Source organism: Mauremys reevesii, linkage group 21 (genome assembly GCF_016161935.1).
Source record: "Mauremys reevesii isolate NIE-2019 linkage group 21, ASM1616193v1, whole genome shotgun sequence".
Classification (NCBI taxonomy): domain Eukaryota; kingdom Metazoa; phylum Chordata; order Testudines; family Geoemydidae; genus Mauremys; species Mauremys reevesii.
In genome coordinates, this window is record NC_052643.1 from 6178109 (window position 1) to 6200544 (window position 22436).

The following is a 22436-nucleotide window of genomic DNA, read 5'->3' on the forward strand; positions in this document are numbered from 1 at the left end:
AAAATCATGAAATCATTCCATTCACCAATCCCAGTTCAGATACGCGATTGCTTGGTTTTTTTATTTCAATTTTTTTAAAAAATACAGCAAAAAATGTTGCTACATATAAATGGGATCAAAGGTATAAAATGATCCAAGCAAAAACATTACGTAAATACATTAAACAGTCCATGCAAAATTGTATATCTATAAATGTGTGTATGTAATAAACAGGCATTATAATAAAACAATCACATTTCATTGCTTTTACTTTGTGCAAATATACAGTACTTTGATATGGCAAGTAAAGCATCTGTGCAACTTTTTAACATGTGGACGCCTCATTCCCACAGCGGCTCTTTCGATAGAAGCGATAACCCGTCTTGTAGCTGCTTAAATGTTTCTTCAAGCAGAGCACAAAGTCACTGTCACACCAGCAGCTCTCCCTTTTGCACCAGCTCCCCAAGCCTGCTGACAAACAGTAACAGGATGTGTGTTTGAGAGGAGGTCCTTGAGGAGAAGGAGAGAGGCTGGCAACGCTGGCTGCGGAGATGGTGATGGAGCCATATAAGAGTATGTCTAGACTCTAATCCCAGGATGTGACATCCCCAAGATAGCTAGTTGGGATCCTGAAGAAGTGAAACCATGGTAGTGTCACTTCAGCATGGGCCAACCCAAGAACTCTAATTACTTGCAGGGCAGCCTGCACTGAAGCGTACACTGCCATGACTTCACTGTTATCACTACCAGAGCTAGCTAGATAACTGCTAGCTCGGGTATGTCTACATGAGCTACAATCTCACCCTGTGATTGCAGTGGAGTCATATCCCAAGATAGCACATGCTGACACCTTGGAGCCGGTCTACAAATGTGAAACTCCATCATGTTATAACTTGTGGCAGGACGGTACCGGATGCAGCGTTAAACATGGCATAGTACTCACCGTAGACAGGGACCGTCGGGTTTAACATCATCTCAATTACCTTGATTCCACAGGGGTGCGCTCTAACGCACTGGAATTTCCCAGTTAGACAAGTCCCTAGGGAGTAGCCCTCAGCCCAGCATCCTAGTTGAGTGGATTGAGATGCATGCACAGGGATGTGACTGATAAAGCAGCAAACTATCATGACACGCAGACGTAGCTCCACTCCCAGAACACGGGCAAGCCAGCTGTGTTCAAACCTTCAGCCAGCCAGCAGGTTTCCTCCACATTGTAAAAACCAAGTTCTGTCTCTAAATTGCCTGGCGTCTGGTTGTTACCGTAATATAAACACACACTAATAAAATGGGTAACAGGACTCTCCTTTGATCCCATATTCTATTCTGGGGGTTCAGAAAGTGCCTAGCCCCGTAGCCTACTTGCCCTTTCCACATAAAGGAAGCCCATTAGAATGTCAGTGTTCTTCCCTCTTAAACTCAACCGTAGACTGCTCGCGATCCATCAGTACTGATTGCTTGTTGTTCCTAAGTGGCTCACTCGGAGGACTGAGCTTTAAGCACATTAGGGGATTCCTGCATGGCAAAGAAAACCCATGGCAGCGAGTCTCGGAGCCTGGATCTACAGCCTCGGGCTCGTGCGGCTTGCGCTGTGGGTAGCACTAGATGTTCAGGTTCGGGCTGGAGCGTGGGCCCTGAAGCCCGGAGTCGGGGTGGGTTTCAGAACCCAAGCCCAAACCACTATTTTTAGCATTGTAGCACAGGCCCAAGTCGGTAGCCTCAGGCCCTGGGACTCACAGTGTAGACATACCCAAAGGGAGTAGCATCTGTTCTAGTCATTAATCCCTTGTGCAAGTTCCCATCTCTGAGAGTGATTCAGTAAAGTTACTGAGTCAGATTCAGGTGAGTGTGTAAGTTACATGTTAATAAGTGGGCATGAATCTGAACGAGTGTCAGGGAATCCCAGATGGCATAACACACACTGAAAGGCCTTGAAGATCTAAATTACACTAGCTTATGCTTCTTCTAAACGAAACGGAGCATCATTCACCGCTGCATCACTCCAATTTTACTCCAGTTCCAATGAGACTCCCCTCTGAATCCGTCCCATTGATTTCTCCTCTCTCCACCCTTCTCGCAGTGGGAAGCAAATGAAATTTCTATTGGTTTCCCCCCTCTTCTGCCTCTTTCCTGTTGTTGGGATTTAAGTGTTTGCTTGATTTGGGGCCTGCATCCTGAGGTTCAGCCAGCCAGTGACTCTGGCTCTCTTGTCCTGTTCCTTATTTACAAGAACAAAAGCCCTGGTGGACTGGGCTCGGGATACAGATTTTAAAAGCCAAGTAGCAAAGCAATTTGCTGATTTAGGAGAAGAAACAAAACCGAATCACCATCTTTCTGTCCAGGAGCCAACTCACCGCAGTATATCCTTCCAGTCAGGTAGAAGTAGCTGTATGTGTTCAATTTGGCATTACATCCATGACCCTTGAGCCTCTTATAGCAGCAGTCGTGCAACTGACAGCACCTTGGGGAGAAGGAAGAACTCAGCAAAGAGACACGTACACGTAGGTTTAAAACAGGAGCAAAAAAAAAAAAAATCCCCTTTGACACTTTTCCAGTGCACGTAAAAGAGAGAGACATGTTTTGACACTATGGGCCACTCTCTTCTTACACTGGAGTAAATCAGGAGTAATACCACTGACATTAATAGGTTTAGGCTCTCAATTTGTTTCCCATCTATATACTTGACATGTTGGGTGGAGGGGGTGGGGGTAACTAAACTGAGCACCTGAGAGAAAGCACAGATATCAAGTTTGCTTTCTTCATTGTTCTTCAGACAGGCCACTGAGCAGATTTCAAGCTTCTTCTCTAATCTCCAGCACAGGATGCTCTTGTGTTAGGAAGGCCTGGTAGGAACAGCCAGTTGTCAGCTCAAGGGACCTCAGCATGTAAAATAACTTTCAACAGGGCCGGGGGCGGGGGGAGAGAGTTGTAGCCTGATTTTTTCCTAATGCTCATGGCCTTAATTCTTCATTCCATGGTGGGGGATGAAAACAGTGCCCCATGCTCCATTCTCCCTCAATCCACCCAGGGTGGAAGCCCCATTGCTTGAGACATTTAAAACGACATGGGATGGTGTGCAAATAAATTTAAAATGGGGAACAGCTATGCACGGGTCCTTAGAGTGTGCCTATGTGATCTAACAGGCCTTTTCCAGAGGCACATTTCTTAGGGGCTTTATTGTGTCATTCATCCTTAAACAGAAATATCTGAAACCAATGAGAAGCGCCTCTTAAAAAGCCCAGTGGAGTGGTATGGTTCTGATTCCTTAATTCTTCGATCCCAGAAGGGAAAAAATGCTCTTGCATTTAAGCCCAAGGGAAGGTGGTAGCCTTCCCCCTAACTCCAACACACAGCGACACCCCATTCTAGGAAATATGGGCAGGTAGATTCAGCTGTCTTCCTTGGATGAGCTGGTGGAAGAACCTCTCTTTATGAATCCTGCCTCCTTAATAACTCAAATCCACCTCTCTTTTGCAAATGCATTGGGTATAGACTGACATACTTCCAGCGACTTCGAGAGAGCCATGCCAGTTTACACAGGCTGAGTACCTGGCCTTACTTGACGGAGAGCATCTTAGGTAAATACAGACTTGGGGTAAAATTTTCAGATGTGCTTAAATGACTCAGGAGCCTCCGTTCTATTTTCAAAAGTGAGTTTGGCCCTGGGGCCAGATTTTCTGAAGTATTTAGGTGCCTAAAGAAGCTGAGCCATTACACAGATTGAATCTATTTCCCATGTTAAGTATCCTCACACCTTCTTGGGTCAAACTCTCTGAAATGGCCCATCTTGATTATCACTACAAAAGTTTTTTTTCTCTCCTGCTGATAATTGCTCATCTTAATTAATTAGCCTCTTAGAGTTGGTTGGGCAACTCCCACCTTTTCATGTTCTCTGTATGTATATATATCTCCTCACTATATGTTTCATTCTATGCATCCGATGAAGTGGGCTGTAGCCCACGAAAGCTTATGCTCAAATAAATTTGTTACTCTATAAGGTGTCACAAGTACTCCTGTTCTTTTTAAAGAAGATCCCACTAGCTACCCATGTGCTTAAATGCTATTGATTTCAATGGGAGTTAGGCACCGAGGCGCTTGTGAAAATTCCACTAGGCGTACAGCTGCAGGAACCTAAATGCCTTTGAAAATCTGGCGTTTAGGCCCTTTTGCAAGTGTTATCCCCACTGACGTTCCTGGCAGGCTTTTTAAGACAGCAACTTACCGATCAGTGTCATCCTTTGGTGTCCCTTTACCGCCTGATCCGCAGTAGCAGCCGTACATGGAATAATTCCATAAGGCATTTTTCCCAGTGACTTGCTTAATCATCTTTTGAAGCTCCCAGAGACTCCCCTGTGTCATAACTGCGCCTGGAAAACAGCCAAAGGGTATCCAGCACTGGGAGAGGAGGTATTCCCAAAAAGAAATGACACTTATTCCTGTGCCTTTATTAAGCTGCTTTGTGAGCTCATCAGGCAGGGTGACCAGATGTCCCAATTTTATAGGACAGTCCCAATGTTTGGGGCTTTGTCTTATATAGGTGCCTATTGCCTCCCACCCCTATGCCAATTTTTCTGGTCACCCAATCATCAGGCCTGATTCTCCTCACACCTAACACTGTTTTTAGATTCATATTACACAATTGGGCCCCACTCCTCTCTTCCTTATACCAGAGTCAATGTAGAGGAGCTCCATTGTCTTCAATAGAATTCCACAACTGCTGTAAGCAAGAGAGGAATCACACCCTGTGGCTCTTTTCATCTCATTATACACGTGAGGGGTACAGTTATGTGGGCAGAAAGGCTGATGGGGAGAGATTTTACGTGACTGGATGTCTCTCTCTAATATCTGTCATTAACACGTATATCAGCTCCCTCCATCACTCTCAGGTGCAGCCCTTACTAATCACCTTCCCCTCCCCATCCTTTTCCAGCTCTAGCTGCTGGTCTGTATTGCACAAACTGTTTCAGCGTCATGTGAAAGTTTATATTAGCAGAGCTGCTGCAACCCACGTGCTTGGGTCTAGGTTGAAGACTAATAAGATGGTCAGTGGGCTCCTGACACTATAACTCAAATTGCATTCTCTACTTTACAGCTATTCGTGATCATCCCAGAGACTAGCACTGCACAAGAATAGTCCTGTAAAGGCAGGCAAATCCCTATGCCCTGGGAGTAGTATGTTGGTATAGAATCATAGAATATCAGGGTTGGAAGGGACCTCAGGAGGTATCTAGTCCAATCCCCTGCTCAAAGCAGGACCAACACCCACTAAATCATCCCAGCCAGGGCTTTGTCAAGCCTAACCTTAAAAACCTCTAAGGAAGGAGATTCAACCACCTCCCTAGGTAACCCATTCCAGTGCTTCACCACCCTACTAGTGAAAAAGTTTTCCCTAATATCCAACCTAAACCTCCCCCACTTCAACTTGAGACCATTACTCCTTGTTCTGTCATCTGCTACCCCTGAGAACAGTCTAGATCCATCCTCTTTGCAACCCCCTTTCAGGTAGTTGAAAGCAGCTATCAAATCCCCCCTCATTCTTCTCTTCTGCAGACTAAATAAGCCCAGTTCCCTCAGCCTCTCCTCATAAATCCATGTGCTCCATGGTAACAACTCTGTAATAAGAATGGGACATATGCAGAAGAGACTTTCAGGAACAATTCAGATCCTCAGGCCCGTACTGGAAATCCTAGCTGCAAAAGGTCTAAGATATCATGCCATTGAGTCATTAGAAGGCAAAAAGTGTATTAGCTGGCAGAGGGCACATATAGAAACACCAATGGAAGGGATGGATCCTGTGTTGGGGAAGATACTGACGGTAGCGCTGCTACTCACATGGCAGTACCATTAATAAGGTGGTGTGGGGCATGGGAAGGTGCAGCAAACTTTCTTAGGCCTCTCTCAGTTTCAGAGGAGCCCAGCCACCCTATGTGCAGATGACCTCTGCGTGGTTACGCAGCTACTGGCAGGGCCATAGTACAGCTGCTTTTAAGACATTGGGGTGGGGGAATCAAACTTCCTCCTCTTTCGTTTTAAAACAATTGGACTTTTGGCATTTTTCCAAATTTCAGAATGGTTCAGGCTTTTAAAACATTCTAACCAGCTCTATAGGCGATTTAAAAACCACCCCTTCCCCCCCCCCATTAGGGTAACAATAATGCAGAAGTTTCATTACTATTTTCCCTAATTTTGCTACAAATTTCAAAATTTGAAATGTATCGATCAACTCTACTTTCTCTCTCATCCTCCTGACGTGCAGGCTTTTGCTGACACAGAGTTAATTCTGCTCACAGCAGCACTACTTGTGATCTATTTTCTGTAGTAACTTATAGTAGGAAGCCTGAGGACTGACTTCTCCCACAACTGGTTGAGGCCACACCCCCATTTACGGACTTTGTAGATCTCTTGTGGATCTTCTCCATGGACCCAGTTGTGTGTTCCCTTGCTTGACATGGCAGCCAGACCCACGGATTTTAGCTTGTGGGTCAAATTCTCCCTGCATTTACACTGGTGCCACCCCATTGATTTTAATGGCATTGTACTGATGCAACGAGAAAGAGAAGTAGATCCAGATGTGCAGAATTTGGAGGCAGGTTTTGTAGAAAGTTTTCAGTCCGCAAGCCAAGCCAGTCCCTTCCCCCACCCATTAATTGGAAAAAGTTAGAGAATGAGTGGGCCTGGGTCTGATTCATTGGCTTAACACTGCTATAATTCTACTGACATCAGTAGATTTACACCTGTAAGTGAAATCAGTGACTGTATTGCACTTACCATAAGCAAATAGCAGAGCAAATACTAAGAGATTCTTCATCGTCATGCAGGGCCTGGAAGAAGAAACCCAAAACACCCTGATCTTCCATTCAGGCAAAGAACTCAACGACACATATTAACATCCAGGTATGGGCAACCTGAATAAGTCATTGCCTCGAAAGCAGCTGAGAAGAGAGCAGAAGCAAGGTTTTCCGACTGTTTGAATTAACAGAGCATGAGACCCCTGGTCACAAGGAGCAGAGATTATACTGGTAAGTGGAGATTTAGCTTCAAAGCCAAAACCAGGATGGGTGAAATCCAACCGTGTGCAGCAGGACTCCAGGGGTATGCCTACAGTGCAGCTGGGAGTGATCCTTCCAGCCTGGGTAGACAGGCTTGCGCTAGCACGCTAACAATATCAGTGCGGATGTTGCATTTTGGGCTCAAACCCACCCAGCCACCTGTCCCTGAGCTCGGGGAGTTAGCCCACGTCTCCACCAGAGCCTCACCATCCACACTGCTAGTTTTAAGCATGCAAACTCACAAGTCTATCTGTGCTGGTGGGAGGCTTGGCCCTAGTGGCAGTGTAGGCACATTGCAGGAAGCTAATACGACACTGAAGTCCTCTCTGGTCTTAAGTGGTGCATGGACATCTTGTGGGCTCTCTGCACAGGGCTGACTTTCATCCATTGATTTTAATATTGTGCAGCCTTTCTATATTCTCCCCCTTCCGGTCACTGTGCATGGTTGTATTGGCTGGTAGAAAGCCAACATCAAAGAGACTGATGCCCCTTTAGGATTGTAACACAATTCCCCTGCTTCATGCACCCGGGCCCTAGTGACTCCAGTGGGACTTCACTTGCGGCACAAGCAAAGACGTTCATTTCTGCTTTCAGTGTGAGGGATCCTATTTACTGCGGGGGCCTTTTTACCATAAATGGTTTCTCTTCCTTTCTCCCACATGCAGCTTTTGTTTCATCCTGGGGCACAAAACACTTTGCAGATCTGAGGACTAGGAGAGCGAAGGCTCAGTCAGGGTCACAGGCTGCAAATGTTCACAACAGACCCTGCCAGCGTAAAAGCATTGTCAGCTCCTCTATAGACAAAGATCCCCAGCTGCACTGTATTGGTTTGTGGATCGAACGGGAGAAATTGAAAAGGAACGGGGAGGGCAGGAAAGCAATGGGAGATGGAGACGGGAAAGGAAAGCAAGGGACAGAGGGCACTGAAATGAAAGAGTGGGTGTGGGTCACCATCATCCGGATCTCGCTCACTAAAACCATTCCTTGCACTGCAGGAGCCTCGGGCATTGGTGCATCTCAGGCCCTCCTGCTATCTGCCTGTGGCGCATAATAGTTTAATCTCATAAAAGCTGTTTTACTTTTGTCTAGTTCTAGTTGCTGGGCGTGGTGTGGGGGAGGCTGCATGGTGTTTAGTGGCCTCTGCTGTACAGGTCAGATTAGAGGAGCTGGTAGTTCTCTTCTGGCCTGAAACTCTGAGAGAGAAGTAGCCGGTATCCCACAATGACCTGGCACCTTGTACCCAGCTTTGCTTAAAGAACAGTGCGGCACCGTGCCTGATGACTCGCTATAGTGCAAAAACCCTTACCTGCAAAGGAGGGGATAGGACCTACTGCTCAGGAACAATGGGGGATCATCAGGGAGACTTCTTGCCCTAGATCTCTCTCTTCTGCTCTGCCTTTGAGCAGGAAAAGGGCAATGTTCATACCTCACTTTCACACCTTCCCCACTCTGTTGTTTGCAGCCAGGACCAGGGCCGGACGGAGGGCAGCTGCCCAGGGTGCAAAGCCATGGGGCAGAAAAATGGGGCAGCATGCACCCCCTCCCCCTAGATTTCTGCCTTCCATTTAGCACAGAGGTTTTTGAACTGTGCGGCATGTCCCCCTAAGAGAGGGTGCACCCGATGATCTGAAAACCATCGCTTTCTGCCAGGAGCTGGTGGACTGGAAGCTGGTAGGAGCTGCCTGGCTCACTCGGGCCCCTGGCTCTCCAAGCTGTGGGAGCTGGGGTGCTGTCTGTCTGCCTGGCAGCCCTCCCTGCCCTGCTCCCCAAGCCAGGCTGCCTCTGCACAGCTGAACGCTCCCCGAGCAGGGAGGGCGGCACAGCTCTGAGCTGTGCCCTGACCCACTCTTGCCTCTCCCTTGAAGGAGCCCGGCACCAGCCAGCGATGCCCCCTTGAGCCGGCTTCTGCCCTCGGAGCCCAGCTGCCAGGAGAGGCTCCCCCAGGTGCTCACTCACCGCTGCCCTGGTGCTCCTGGCTCTGCTGCTCCTCAGCCCAGAGGAGATGTGTAGTCAAGTGCCCCCTGACATCCTGCTAGTAATGCTCACTATGGATCCCAAGGGCCCCAGATGGAGACTCCGGGTACACACCCAGCAAGTGCATTCACTGGAATGGGAGCCCTGCTAACGATAGAAATATCAGTGATCAGTCTCTACTCACCTTTTCTGGGCTTGGGAAAGTCTCTGTAGCTCAGGGTGACTTCTGATCTCAGATAGTGACAGATTTACCTTATATAGACGGTCTGTCCCTCCCCTTTGGGAACTCATTGCCCGCATCTGTGCTGACCTCGTTATCGGATATTCAAACTTCATAAAACTTCAGTTGTGTGGCTTCTCTGTCAAACGACGTTTCTAGTCTTCCCCATTTCGAGGCACCAAGGGAGTTTCCCCATGCAGGGCTGGGTCACTGTGGAGGCCGTGCTGCAAATTGATTGTAGGTAATCAGTAATCAGACATCATGGATGATCACATACGTAATTCTGAGTTCATCTAAAGCCTAAGCCAACACCAACTGATATCAGAGTCCAGCCATTGGCTTGAAAGGCAGTTGTATCAGACCTCTAAAGATGCAAGAAGCTGAGCCTGAGAAGGGTAGATAATGAATAGCCACCTTGCTAGTAACGTCAGGCTCCTCCTGCTGCCCCAGTTCCCTTACCCATCCCTAAATCACGTGGCACTTGTGCACTGCGATAGAGTGTTTTCAGAAGGGAGAGTGGTAGAATTCCTTCCTGATTCTTCTCTTTACCAGCGTATGCCCTGAAGCTGGAAGTTTGATTTCTCTCTTATCCGCTTTGCTTGCTAGAGTTAGTGACCATGCAATCATCTAGACTGTCTATACATTTCACAGCCAACATCTGTTGACTTTGACCGAAGGCTGTGAAGCGGTTCCCCTCTGCATTGGCCATCTGATGGATAAACGGTAAAACACGGAAGAGTCTAAAGATCCTTTGATGCACGAACAGGCCAGGTATTTTAAGTGAGTACAAGTAATGAGGCATAGAAGTCAGAAATGGATAGAAGAAAAATAAAGTGCTCACTAGTATCTACCTAAGAAGCTATCTTAGTTGCAAAGCAAAGTGTCTCACCACATACTCCAGCAAATTCCTGACCAAACTCTTAGGCCAGGAACCCTCCCCCCGAGTCTAACGCCTGTTTCCTTTTGTCTTCTCAGGTGCAGAGGATGTGGGCAGGAGGAGAGAGACTGACAGAGGGGCCTTGGGTGTTTCTCCCTCCTTTCTAAAGTTTCAGTCCCCTTCTTGAAAAACATTTCTAGCTCAGACCCAGGAGACAACAAGTCTATGGGGAAGGATATTCCCTGCTGGCTTTTCTTCCACCTGTTTGAATTTCCTTTGTTTTCCCTCTCTGCTTGATGAGGACATTTACTGCTCAAATACAAATTAAGGCAAGCACACATTCCTTCCTTTGTTTAGGACAGACCTGACTGTTGCCTGGGCAGGGCCGTGTGTTCCTAACATCCCACTGCAGAATCTTATAACTTCACATACGATGTTGCCAGTGCCAGGCATGTTGCCAGTGCCAGACAACAATGACCAGCAAATTAGGAGTTTACAAATGATACCTCCCGAGGCATAGTTTGTCCGCAGGTTATGATGATTGTGTGTAGGGTGTGAATACAGAGGTGGAGTCTGTCACAGTAGCCTCTCAGATGTTCTCCCTAGGGTCTGAAGCTCAAATTTCAGGCTGCAGAAGAATTCACTTTGTACAGCAACTAGTAACAAACCCCACTCTATCTATTGTCCACTGCAGAGACCTTCTCAGCTTTCTCCCTCTATCACCAAAGCATCTAGTCCTCCATCTGCTGCTACAAACACCTCACTATCAAGTTCCCTTCCTGATGGAAATGATGAGGCACCCCAACCTACTCATCAGTGGAGAAACCCTTCTTCCTCTATGTACTTATTATTCATTATTCCTAGCAACTTGAAACTCCAGTTGAGATCCATGCCCAGCACCAGGCCCGCCGACAGCAATCCCCAGGCCAGAACAGTCAACGGGCCCCCTAGAAAGCATGGAACAGGCCCAGAGGAGGTAGTTAGCTTCTTCTATGCCAGGGTGAGGCCCTGTCCCTTCACACAGGCCCACTGCCAGCTGCTGGGTTAAACTCTCAATGGCTGGTGGCAGAACATCCTCCTTGGGGGCCTGGGCTTCTGGTACTCTGACAGGTTTTTGGTGGTTTATTGATAAAACAAGTTCCTTACGTTCCTAGAGGCAGCTGTACTTAATTCTGATCTCACAGTCACTGATATAAATCAGGAGTGATTCCACCTAAGTCCATTGAATTACATGGAGATTAAGGAGATCAGAATTAGGCCCGTTGGGGCAGATTCTCCCCCTTCCTGAGCTCCACTTGTATGAAGTGTAGAAAGCGGGTTTCAGGGCAGCTAGTGCAGCTCTCTGATCCTCAGCCACTTAGCCTTAGCACAAGCTAATTTATAGTGGAAAATGGCGTATAATGGAGCTAAGCTCTTCCATGCCACCTCTGCTCCCTATTCCACCCTCCCACTCCCATAACATGCACCCCTCCTGCCCTTTCACCCGTGTGAGGGGGGTACCTCTACAGGAGACAGCAGAGCCACCTCTGGCAGAGGGTTCTCCACTGGCCACATCCGGTTGCTTTAAAGGCACATTATTGCACTTACACAGAGAAAAGTGGCCTTAGTGGCCTGGAGAATCTGGCCTCATGTGTTTAATTTATCGTGATATTGCCTACTGGCCATGTTGGTACAATCCGAAGGAAATGCCAGAAAATGACTGTTGTTTGAGTGAGCTGAACACCAGGCAGGGGGCTGCGATAGGGCACATGCAAGAAAAGTCCTTAAGTATCCAGTGAACGTTTTCAGCAGGGAGATGCAAACACAAAGGATGATCGACATAGTTCGCCTTCAGTGCCATGAGAGCCAGCCTAAAAATTAAGTGAATGTGTCATTTCAATACTATCGCACTTATAGATGCACCTGTTAAAGGACAGCAACTCTGAACCACTCGAATGGTGGGAACTTTGGATCTGATTCAGCAAATCTCTACTCTTGTTTAACGTCGTTAGCCCTCCTTTCCCTTCCACCCTGTACGAGTGCATGCGCACACATGCAGAACACATGCACATGCTTGCTAGCTCTTTGGGATTATTTTAATAAAGCGAGCAAAAGCAAAAATATGTATATTAGATCTGAGATGTGGTCACCAACCAGAAGAATTAGCTAAAGAAATGCTTACAACTCTTATTAAGTCTTGCAGACTCTTTAGACCCTCTGATCATCAGCCCAAGTCTCCACTATTTTGAAGACTGATAGTCTCCCATTTGCTACCACATTAGGAGTCTGATTGTCCTCTTAGAATCATAAAAGATCAGGGTTGGAAGGGACCTCAGGAGGTATCTAGTCCAACCCCCTACTCAAAGCAGGATCAACCCCAACTAAATCATCACAGCCAGGGCTTTGTCAAGCCGGGCCTTAAAAACCTCTAAGGATGGAGATTCCACCATCTCCCTAGGTAACCAATTCCAGTGCTTCACCACCCTCCTAATGAAATAGTGTTTCCTAATATCAAATCTAGACCTCCCACACTGCAACTTGACACTGTTCTGAGAACTTGAGAACTTTCCTTGTTCTGTCATCTGCCACCATTGAGAACAGCCAAGCTCCATCCTCTTTGGAACTCCCCCTTCAGGTAGGGGAAGGCTGCTATCAAATCCCCCGTCACTCTTCTCTTCTGCAGACTAAATAACTCCAGTTCCCTCAGCCTCCCCCCGTAAGTCATGTGCCCCAGCCCCCTATTCATTTTCATTGCCCTCCGCTGGACTCTCTCCAATTTGTCCACATCCCTTCTGTAGTTGGAGGACCAAAACTGGACACAATACTCCAGGTGTGGCCTCACCAGTGCGGAATTGATTTTACGTGTCTGAAACTCCACTGACTTTGACGGATTTACTCATTTTCTATGCCAACATCAGTAAGAGAAGAATCAGGCCCTACGTCTCCCAGTATGCTGCTTCTCCCAATCGTTCAGTGAGATGTAGCAGGACTGAGAGAACTGACGCTGTCTTACAATGGCACATGCTTTTCTAAACTAGTTCATAATCTAATCAAACCACCATGTTTAAATGAAACACGTCCAAGGCTGCTTTATCTAAAAGCAAACATACCTGTGTAAATAAGGGGGCATTTTGCTAACATTCAGTACAGTATAAATTAGCAAGTGGGTCATTGGTGCCCAGCGAGCTGCTGGAAGTGCTCTTCCGGCACGGCCAGGGCTTCCACGTGCCCACCCGCTGTCTTCGCCGCCGCTGGTACCACCCCACATGCGCCTAGGAGCCCTGCGGCCCGCCCCGGCAATTTAAAAGGGTCCAGGCCTGTGGGCAATTGCCCCCTTTGCCCCCCCCATTGGTGGGCCTACCCAACACAAAGGCCTAAATAGCCCCTAATGGACAGTCCTTTCCCCAAAAGCTTGTAGTCTAAACCCGCAGGGATTAAGTGAGGTTTATGTAGGTCATTTGCTTTGTGGTGACACTCTGCATTCACCTCCAGGGACTAAAAACTTGTTTTTAAGTATCTCTGTCCAGGTAAGAGCCGCGCTCTGTAAACCTTTAGGCTGAAATCTTTACTCATCAGACGCAGGTGCTACTAGCAGAAGCCTTCTAGGTACACAGAGCTGGAGTCTTGGGTAATTGGGCTCCAATGGCTGAGCAGGCAAAGGCGTGTGATTTGTAGTATTGGCAGGTCAGGAAAACACTTCCCATTCTCTGTGTGGTTACAGTCAAGCGGGATGGTTCCCAGACTTACAGAAATATTTATAGAACTCCATAGCAGCATGGTACGTTGGGCTACAGGAGTTCCCCCTGCCTTATCAGAAGCGCACACTTCCCTTTTCCTGTGCTGGAAGGGTAAACTGAAGGCAGACAAAATTAAATAGTGGAAAGCACCCCATGCCCCAGAATGGCTCAGATAAGGGTGGTGGGTGAGGAGAAATGTGGCCTCTAGCCAACTTATTATGATACAAATCCATTTTAATGCTTAAGCACACAGACCTGAAAAGCTCTGTGCATCCTACTATTGTTTACAGTAGCAAGAGCAGGGCTCCGTTGTGCTAGGTGCTGTACAAACATATAGTAAGAGACTATTTCTACCCCTAAATAGACAAGGGAAGTATCATCGGCCCCATGTTCCAGCTGGGAAACGGAGTCACAGACATTCAGATCCAGATTTTCAGGAGTGCTCAGCCCCCATTTAAGACCATCAATATTTTCCCCAAGGTCACACTGAGTCTGTGCACTGGGGGTCTGAAGTCAGATCTCCTGAGTCCTAGTTCAGTGCCTCCATCGCAAGATCAGCCTTCCTTACCAAAGAACTCTAAACTTAACCATCAGAAATCATGTAAATCCCCCCACCCCCAAAGGAGCAGAACAGAGTCCCAGCAGTCCACTCCAAACGCAGAATGGGTCAACAGCCCTATGGTTAAAAAGGGCCACAAGTCTGCTACTATACCCTACTGTATGCTGCGAGTGTGGCACACGAGCCAAGCTAAGAAGGGTTCAGAGCTCAGCCACTGAGACTTCCCAAGAATGGTGGTTCGGTAGGTGATGCTCTTCCCTCTGAGGTACCACAAACCCAGTGTCCCACCCGGAGTGCAGGGCTCTGTGCTGCCAGAGAAGCTGGCGTTTGGTTGAGATGTAAAATGAAGTCCTTTAATGACTGAATGGGGTTAAGATCCCATTGTACTTTCTGCAAGTGGAGGTGAGTTAGTCCTAGAGGCAATTTCCAGTGTAGGGAGTTAGCAGGGGTTGGGGTTCTAGCCCAACGTAAGGTCCAAGGGACCTTTCACCAGCTCTGAAGGGGCTGCAGAGAGTTCTCGGGCTTGTCTACAGGGCTGCAGCTGCTTCGCCTACGGGAGAGCGTCTCTCATCAGCGGAGTTAATCCACCTCTGCGAGAGGCTCTGTGAAGCTCTCCTGTTGACATAGCGCTGTCTAAGCTGAGGGTTAGGTGGGTATCATTTTGTCACTATGGGGTGTGGATATTTCACACCCCTGAGCGATGTAGTTATACTGATGTAAGTTTGTGGTGTGGATGTGGCCACAGTATGGCTGGTTTTATGCCCCCCACCCACACCTCTAGGCGTGGGAGAGGGTAGAGCCAGAGCACACAGCACCCTGGTCTATCTCAGCCACCTCAGGGATCCCTTGGGACTTGTGGGCTGGATCTCTGTTGGGTGAAATTCACCCCATGCAGATTCCATGAACGCCAAGGCAGGTGTTTTTTTACCTGGTATCGCTAGGACTCTCTTTCTCCCCAAGGGAGATCTCCTGAAGGGTTTCCACTGTACCATTATTAATGTGTTTATTATCATATCAGGCTTTGAACTGGCTGAACACTCCTGAGCAGCCAATTAAGGCTGCCAGGAGAACGTCTTCCCCTCGGTGCTGTCACATCAGGGATCCCACACAATGACACTCATTTTCCATGTGCTCCTTATCTGCTGAAGCCTCAGGGTATCAATCCCCACTGAATGACTTTGCACAGAGAGGCTGTTGTTTCAGAGAGCCGCGGGCCCCAGCAGAGGGGGCTTCCTCCTGCTCCTTGCAAGACTGGTGACAGAAGGTCAGGGGTTTTAAAGACACAGCTTTTCATCTTACACATGGGCCCAGCTTCTGTGCTGCACTGAGCTTTTGGTTGGCACAGCAGGAACATGCCAGGCTAGCAGGGAAGTGGTTACAGCTTCCATCTCAGGGCAGATCTGCACTGCCTTGAGCCCTGGCGTAGGCTAGGCCAGCGGCTCTCAAGCTTTCCAGACAACTGTGCCCCTTTCAGGAGTCTGATTTGTCTTGTGTACCCCCAAGGTTCCCCTCACTTTAAAATGACTTGCTGACAAAAATCAGACATAAAAATACAGAAGTGTCACAGCACCCGGTTACTGAAAAATTGCTTTTACTTTCTCATTTTTACCATAGAATTAAAATAGATCAATTGGAATATAAATATTGCACTTACATTTCAGCGTATGGTATATAGAGCAGTATATACAAGTCATTGTCTGAATGAAATTTTAGTTTGCCCTGACTTCACTAGCAGCCTGTTGTAAAACTAGGCAAATAGCTAGATGAGCTGTTATCACCCTGCAAGACCTCTGCTCACCCCCAGTGAGAATCACTGGGCTAGAGCAGCTGGGGCCAGTTTCAAGAAAGCCCGAGTCGCAGGCCAGCAAAACGAGCAAAGCCTATTGGCGAATGCTATGGAGATCCCAGGCTCCTGATGCCGTGTGCTTCAGTGAAACATTTCAAATTCCAACCTCTCCACCATTCAGCCTGCCACACCCTCAATACCATGAACGCAGCTTTCCCAGGCCAGATATATCCTCCTACTGGATTTTCCACTCCATGCATCTGATGAAGTGGGTTCTAGCCCACGAAAGCTTATGCCCAAATACATTTGTTAGTCTATGAGGTGCCACAAGGATTCCTCGTTGTTTTTTCAAGGAGGTGTTAAGCAGCCAGGAGGTGGGGGAAGCAGGGGGGTTTCTCTGTGTGTATATGAATAAAGCTTCCTTTTTTACAAATTTACCCTGGGGTAATGGCCTGAAATGGTAATTACATTGCGGGCCAGCGCCTCAGCTGGTTTAAATTGGCAGAGCTCCACTGAAGCTTTATTCTTCCCATCTCTCCTTTCCTCTCCCTTTCCTCTGGGCACACAGTCAGGAAGCCCTGGAGCCTGAAGGATTTCCTGTGGCCCATTTATGGAAAAGCCAAATCCTGCAGGTGACTCATCCACAGCGTGCCAACTTATTCTTAGCCAAGCACAAAACTATCAGCTCACTCAGAGACATGAATAAATAGGGCCCCATGATTACACGTGTATCTTGATGGCCATTTCTGACACTGTCCCTGGGCCCCTGCCCTGCAGTTGAAGGAGAATTCCCTGCAGTATGCCGAAGCACCGGGAGAGCATGTGCATTGAAGGTCAACCTTTAACTGAACCAGATTTCAAACCAGAAGTGCCAGCTAAGGGCCTCCAAACGCACTTTCCATTTCCACGTCTTCATGTTCTCTCTTTGGCTCCATTCACATGCCGGGGTGGGGGGGTTACCATTACACCAACGTAGATTTTAAAGGTCAGAAGCAACTGTTATGACCTTCCCTCCTGCATAACACAGGCCACAGAACCTCACTCAGTACCTCCTGCATTGAGCCCAGTCACTTGAGGTTGAGTATGTTTTAGGAAATCATGCTAGGGCCCCATCCAACTTCCAGTGAAGTCAAAGGAAAGACTCCCAATGGGAGCTGGATTGGGCACTTTGCTATAGAACCATGGGTGCTTTGCCCAGCCTCAAGCAGAAGGTATCCCCTCATCTCCCTGGGTTGGGGATGTTCCCACACTCAAGTAGGTTTCAGCACTTGGAAACTTCCCCGATCTTCAGGTTAGGTTCTCCTGTATTGGCTCTTTTTCCTGCTGTTCACTCCAAAGCAGCATTATTCCCCTGCTCCCCTGGGAAATTCCAGCCCTGGCTATGTGAATGTAGACTTCTCCTGAATTAAACACTCTGAGTCTGGGGTTATCTGAGGACACAGAACAAAAGACAGTGCTCACTACACACAAGCCTTCTGAAGACTTGTGTTGCTCACAGAATGGATTCACAGGATGAATTAGATATCAGAAAATCCTCTGACCCAGGCTCACATTCTCAGCCCTCATTTTTGTTTTACATCAGGCCAACTGGACACCATTAGAAACATAAAAAGATGTCTACACAGCAAAGAAAAAACCTGCTGCTGGTCCGTACCAGCCGACTTGGGTTCGCAGGTCTCGGACTGGAGGGCTTTTTCATTGCTGTGCAGATTTCTAGGCAAAGCAGACTTGACTGAATAGCCTATAAATGCTACTAGGTATCATTCCTAAATCCCTAGTGGTTTATGTTCTCTTACTGTGCCTTGAGTCTTTCAGGTAACTTAGGAATGTCTTTCTAAAAATACCCCACTTCCTGGATATTTTTACTAAATAACATAACTTTTGTTACCTTAAGACATTTGAATAATTCCTCAGAAAGCTTTTTCATTTCTTTATCCAAGCCCTCACATACCCATAAAAGGCATTTGATTGCTTCTTCTATTGCTTACAGAGCTCACATAGGCCTTCTGTGTGTCTACTTATTCTAAAAATATTTTTGTTTAAGCAGCAAACAGTCAGTTCTCTAAACAAAGTCACTTCACTTTTCCCTATCAGGCCCAAATGTATGTTGCTATCGTTAAGCCTAGGGCACAATTAAAAAAGAAAAAGAAAACAAAACTAAACTAAACAACCCCACACACCTTCTTCCTTTTTCGCAAGCCAAAATTTTTGTCATTCCTCTTTTAGATTTTTCTATATTAGGCTTTTGAGTTCCTGCTTACTCAGGATATTTCTATGTCAATGCCTTCATTTCTTATAACATTTTTAGCTGCTTTGTCCATCATTTTGTTCCCTGATATCCCAGTATGCACTGGGATCCATGTTAATGCTACATGTGTCCCCAGCTGTACTAACTCTGTTCTAAGAAATATAATTTCATTGATTAAATCACTTCTGCATACTAAGACACCCTTTTTTGTTGCCATAAGGCTGAGACTGAGATTTGTTTGTTTTTTAAAATGACTACTGCTATTGAGTGTATATCCCAGTCCCAATTTAATGCCTGCATTACTGCGACTAGTTAGGCTGTCATAACAGCTACAAAATCAGATATTATTTTAGTTGAACTATTTCCCAATGTTGGTATATAAAATGTGTCGCCTCCGTTTTTTCTCATTCGGATCTGTCTCTCTCTATTTGACAAAACCAACTCCACTTGTCATCTATATACTGGCATACACCAGTTTTAGTGTCTATCATTTTTTTTTCACCCTGAAATTTATAAAATAAATCTGTATCCATCTTTGGGCATGTAACTTTCCATCCATAACTAATGTTCCCACGACTAAAAGTTTTGACTTCATTTAGCTTTTCCTTATTTTTCAACTTCTGCATGCACGTTAACTCAAATGGCAAAGGGAGTTCTAACACTGTGTGCTATAATTCACCTATCAAATTCTCAACAATATATGTGTTTGGCACGTTCATCATTGTAATTCCCACTAACTTTGGCCCAGAAAGCACGGCGGCACACCACGGGGGGCGCGCTGGCGGTTGCCGGTCCCGTAGCTCCGGGGGACCTCTTGCAGACGTGCCTGCGGAGGGTCCGCTGGTCCCGCGGCTCCGGTGGAGCATCCGCAGGCATGCCTGCGGGAGGTCCACCGGAGCCGCGGGACCAGTGGACCCTCCACAGTCATGCCTGCGGGAGGTCCACCGGAGCCGCCTGCCGCCCTCCCGGCGGCATGTCGCCCCAAGCGCGCGCTTGGCGCGCTGGGGTCTGGAGCCGGCCCTGCACACTATCTAAGGTGTGATTGCATTTGGGTCACACCTGGAATTAATTTGGCCCAACAGATTTACTCACAAAATCCAGTTGGCAGGGGAAAAATTATGAGGGCGTTGTGTAATAATGACTCTGAAACTAGTTCTCTGCAGCATTAAGAAGACAGCTCAAAGCTCTGTTTTGTTGGTGTGAAGAGAGATTATGCTGAAAACCAAAATGCTGTAAAGTTCTTTAATGCCATAGAAGATCCTGTTAAAAGAATGATGGAAAGACCACAAGGCTTTTTGGATGGTCAATCCCTGGATGGTTTAGCAGGGCTGGATTATGCAACCCTCTCTCACGCCAGGCCTCAGTACAACTCCCACTGAAATCGCTGGAAAGGCTGCCATGGACTTCAATGGGGGCTGGACTGGGTGTTTAATGAGCCCTTACTCACATGAGGAAATGATCAACACCATGAGTAAGGGCTGGCTGCACATCTAGCTAGGGTGACCAGATGTCCTGATTTTATAGGGACAGTCCCAATTTTGGGGGCTTTTTCTTATATCGGCACCTCCTGTCCTGATTTTTTATACTTGCCATGTGGTCACCCTACATCTAGCCCTTTGATAGCCATGGCACATAGGTACTAAATCAGGGATTGACCCGGTTAGGGGAGGCTGAGACATTTCCTAATTCTCTCTCTTTAGGCCCTAATCATGCAAGTGCTTAACTTGACGAGCGGTTTCATTAATTTCAAAGGGACGCCTCACTTTAGTAGCAAAGTAAAGCACGTGTAAGCGTTTGCAGAATTGGAGCCTCATGATACCTATAGGCAGCCTCAAAAAACTTATCTGGGGTGGTTGATTTTTTTTACACAAGAAATAGCAGGTGTGGACTTATTTTTCCCTGGAGGACTATACCAATCTGGGGAGGACCTGAAATATGGCATCACAGCTGGAAGCTGACACCTGACTTGGCAATTTGAGTGGGGATGAGAAACTTAATCCTAGGTTGACTCTAGATGTAATGTCCCATTTCAGGGCCTCCAGTGATCCTCCAGCTGAGTCAGGCCTTGGAATTTCTGATGAAATAGAAAAACAAAACAGAAGAAACTCTCTGACCCTCCACAGTTGCTAAAGGGGAAGAAAAAAGCAAAGACAAAATAGCATTTTTTATTTTTTTTTGACTTGGCATTTCAGCCTTCAAGAGACACTTCCACTGCTGAACACCAAACATTCATGCGTCCTGGTGACATTTATGGCAAAATGAGCCTTTCTGGCCCGACAAGGAGGAGGAGGAGGAAGCTATGGAGTGGGGAATCTGTTAGAGGAGCCGCTGACCCAGAGGCGGATTGAGTAGACGGGCTTCTTCACTGCCATACTTGTTCCCCTCGACCCAATTGTCGAGGAAGCACTGAATTAGTTACAGCACACTCCTTTTATTGAAGTTAGTATGTACCCGCCCCTATTTACTGTTTACGGCATTGCGCATATTATACAGACATTTTTACCTTGAAAATACATTTCTTTGCAGTAATTGTAGCCACAAATTCCCTTAATCAGCAGTTCACAGGGGAGGGAGGAAGGGGACATGACCCCAAGTTCGTTTATGTAGCTGGGAAAGGAAGGGAGGGGGGAGATAACACTGCTTCATACGAAGAGTATCTTTTAGACCCCCGCATTCCTTATGCAGCTGCAACGCTTATCAATTCGTAACAAGCAGAAGGGAAGGGAAAAGGATGGCAACTTATTCATCAAGCGGAGAAACAGTGCTTGCCTGTGCCTTTACTCCCTAATACCATGCAAGCGGCTACCCAGGCCTTTGCTCAACCCTTACATATCCCAACAGAATCGAAGAACGTAACCAAAATGTGATCCCCTGACCTGCTGTGGCAAGATGAGCAAAACTGCCCAGCTGCTCTTTCGCTTTAAAGCACCGTTGTTTCTGAAAAGGGACCTTTAACAAACCAGGAAAAAGGGTGGCTGGCGAGAAGCCCTGAGATGGGATCGTTCTCCCTTCATGTGACTGGGGAATTACCTTATTTGAGAAATCAACCAGAGAATGCAGATATGGGCTGAGTGATACACCAGCCAAGCATAAGGTGCATCTCAGCCATAGCTCCTGACTCCCTCAAAGGGAAGGTCCCCACCTCTTAGCAGCAGCTGCTCCATAACTCCAGCCTCTGTAGCTGCCACAGGTGTCCTCTTGGGCTCTTCTGCCTGATTTCTCCAGCCAAGAGGGATCTGCCAGCAGGTAAGATGATCTCTTGCTGTACATGTGGCGTTCCCAGATGGCATTTTTTCTCTCTCTCCTTTTTTAAAAATATATAAAACCATTAGAAAGGCAGATTTCTCCAGCTTTGCTCCATACATTAATTCTTTGGCACTCCTGCTCAAAAGACCTTTTTTTTATTGGTATTTGACGTCTAACTGCAAAGTGCCAATCAAAGCCCTGGAGCCGATAAATACATTTGCCAAGATAATACGGTGCAATAGAACAGAGCAAGAAAAATAGCTAATTACAGCCAGCATCAAGATTTAAAAAAAAAAACCAAACAACTTTACTCTTGAAATTAAGTCCCGATTGGAGTCTTTCCTTTGTTTTGAATGGGCTTTGGATCTGGTCCTAAATGCCCAAGAAAACATGGAACGAAATGCTGGCTGCGCTGATGTCAATGGAGCAACAGTCCATCGGTAGGTTCTGCAGCGTGTCCAAGTTCACAAGCCTCTAACTCATGTTAGAGCAAACCATTGTGTGTGTGTGTGTGTGTGTCTCTCTCTCTCTCTCTCTCACACACACACACACACGGTGAGGGAGGCTATTGGAATGATGGGGTTCAGAATGGAACAGGAACAAGAGGTTTTGGAACAGCGAGGGGGGAATAATGGAGACAAGGGTAGATGGAATGAAGGAGGAGACATGAATAGAGAATTATAGGCACGATTGTAATGAGGAACTGAGGTGTGTGGAGTGTCATGACGAGGGAGTACCGGAAAGGAGGGGAAATCGAGCCCTGGAGGGGGTGGGAGTGGGGGTGG

At 47.0% G+C, this 22436-nt stretch overlaps 1 protein-coding gene across 1 annotated transcript in view; it reads right to left on the reverse strand.

Moving 5' to 3' along the window:
* The window catches only part of LOC120387728 (group IID secretory phospholipase A2-like), a 40503-nt gene that overhangs the window by 12119 nt on the left and 5948 nt on the right, over positions 1 to 22436 (reverse strand). Inside the window, exons 2-6 of the mRNA XM_039508771.1 lie at positions 21548 to 21709; positions 9184 to 9443; positions 6745 to 6797; positions 4199 to 4343; positions 2361 to 2437 (exon numbers count right to left, since the gene is read on the reverse strand). Of these exons, the coding sequence (XP_039364705.1) occupies positions 2361 to 2437; positions 4199 to 4343; positions 6745 to 6797; positions 9184 to 9335 (427 nt within the window). The 5' untranslated portion in view covers positions 9336 to 9443; positions 21548 to 21709. The remainder of the gene's footprint in view (positions 1 to 2360; positions 2438 to 4198; positions 4344 to 6744; positions 6798 to 9183; positions 9444 to 21547; positions 21710 to 22436) is intronic.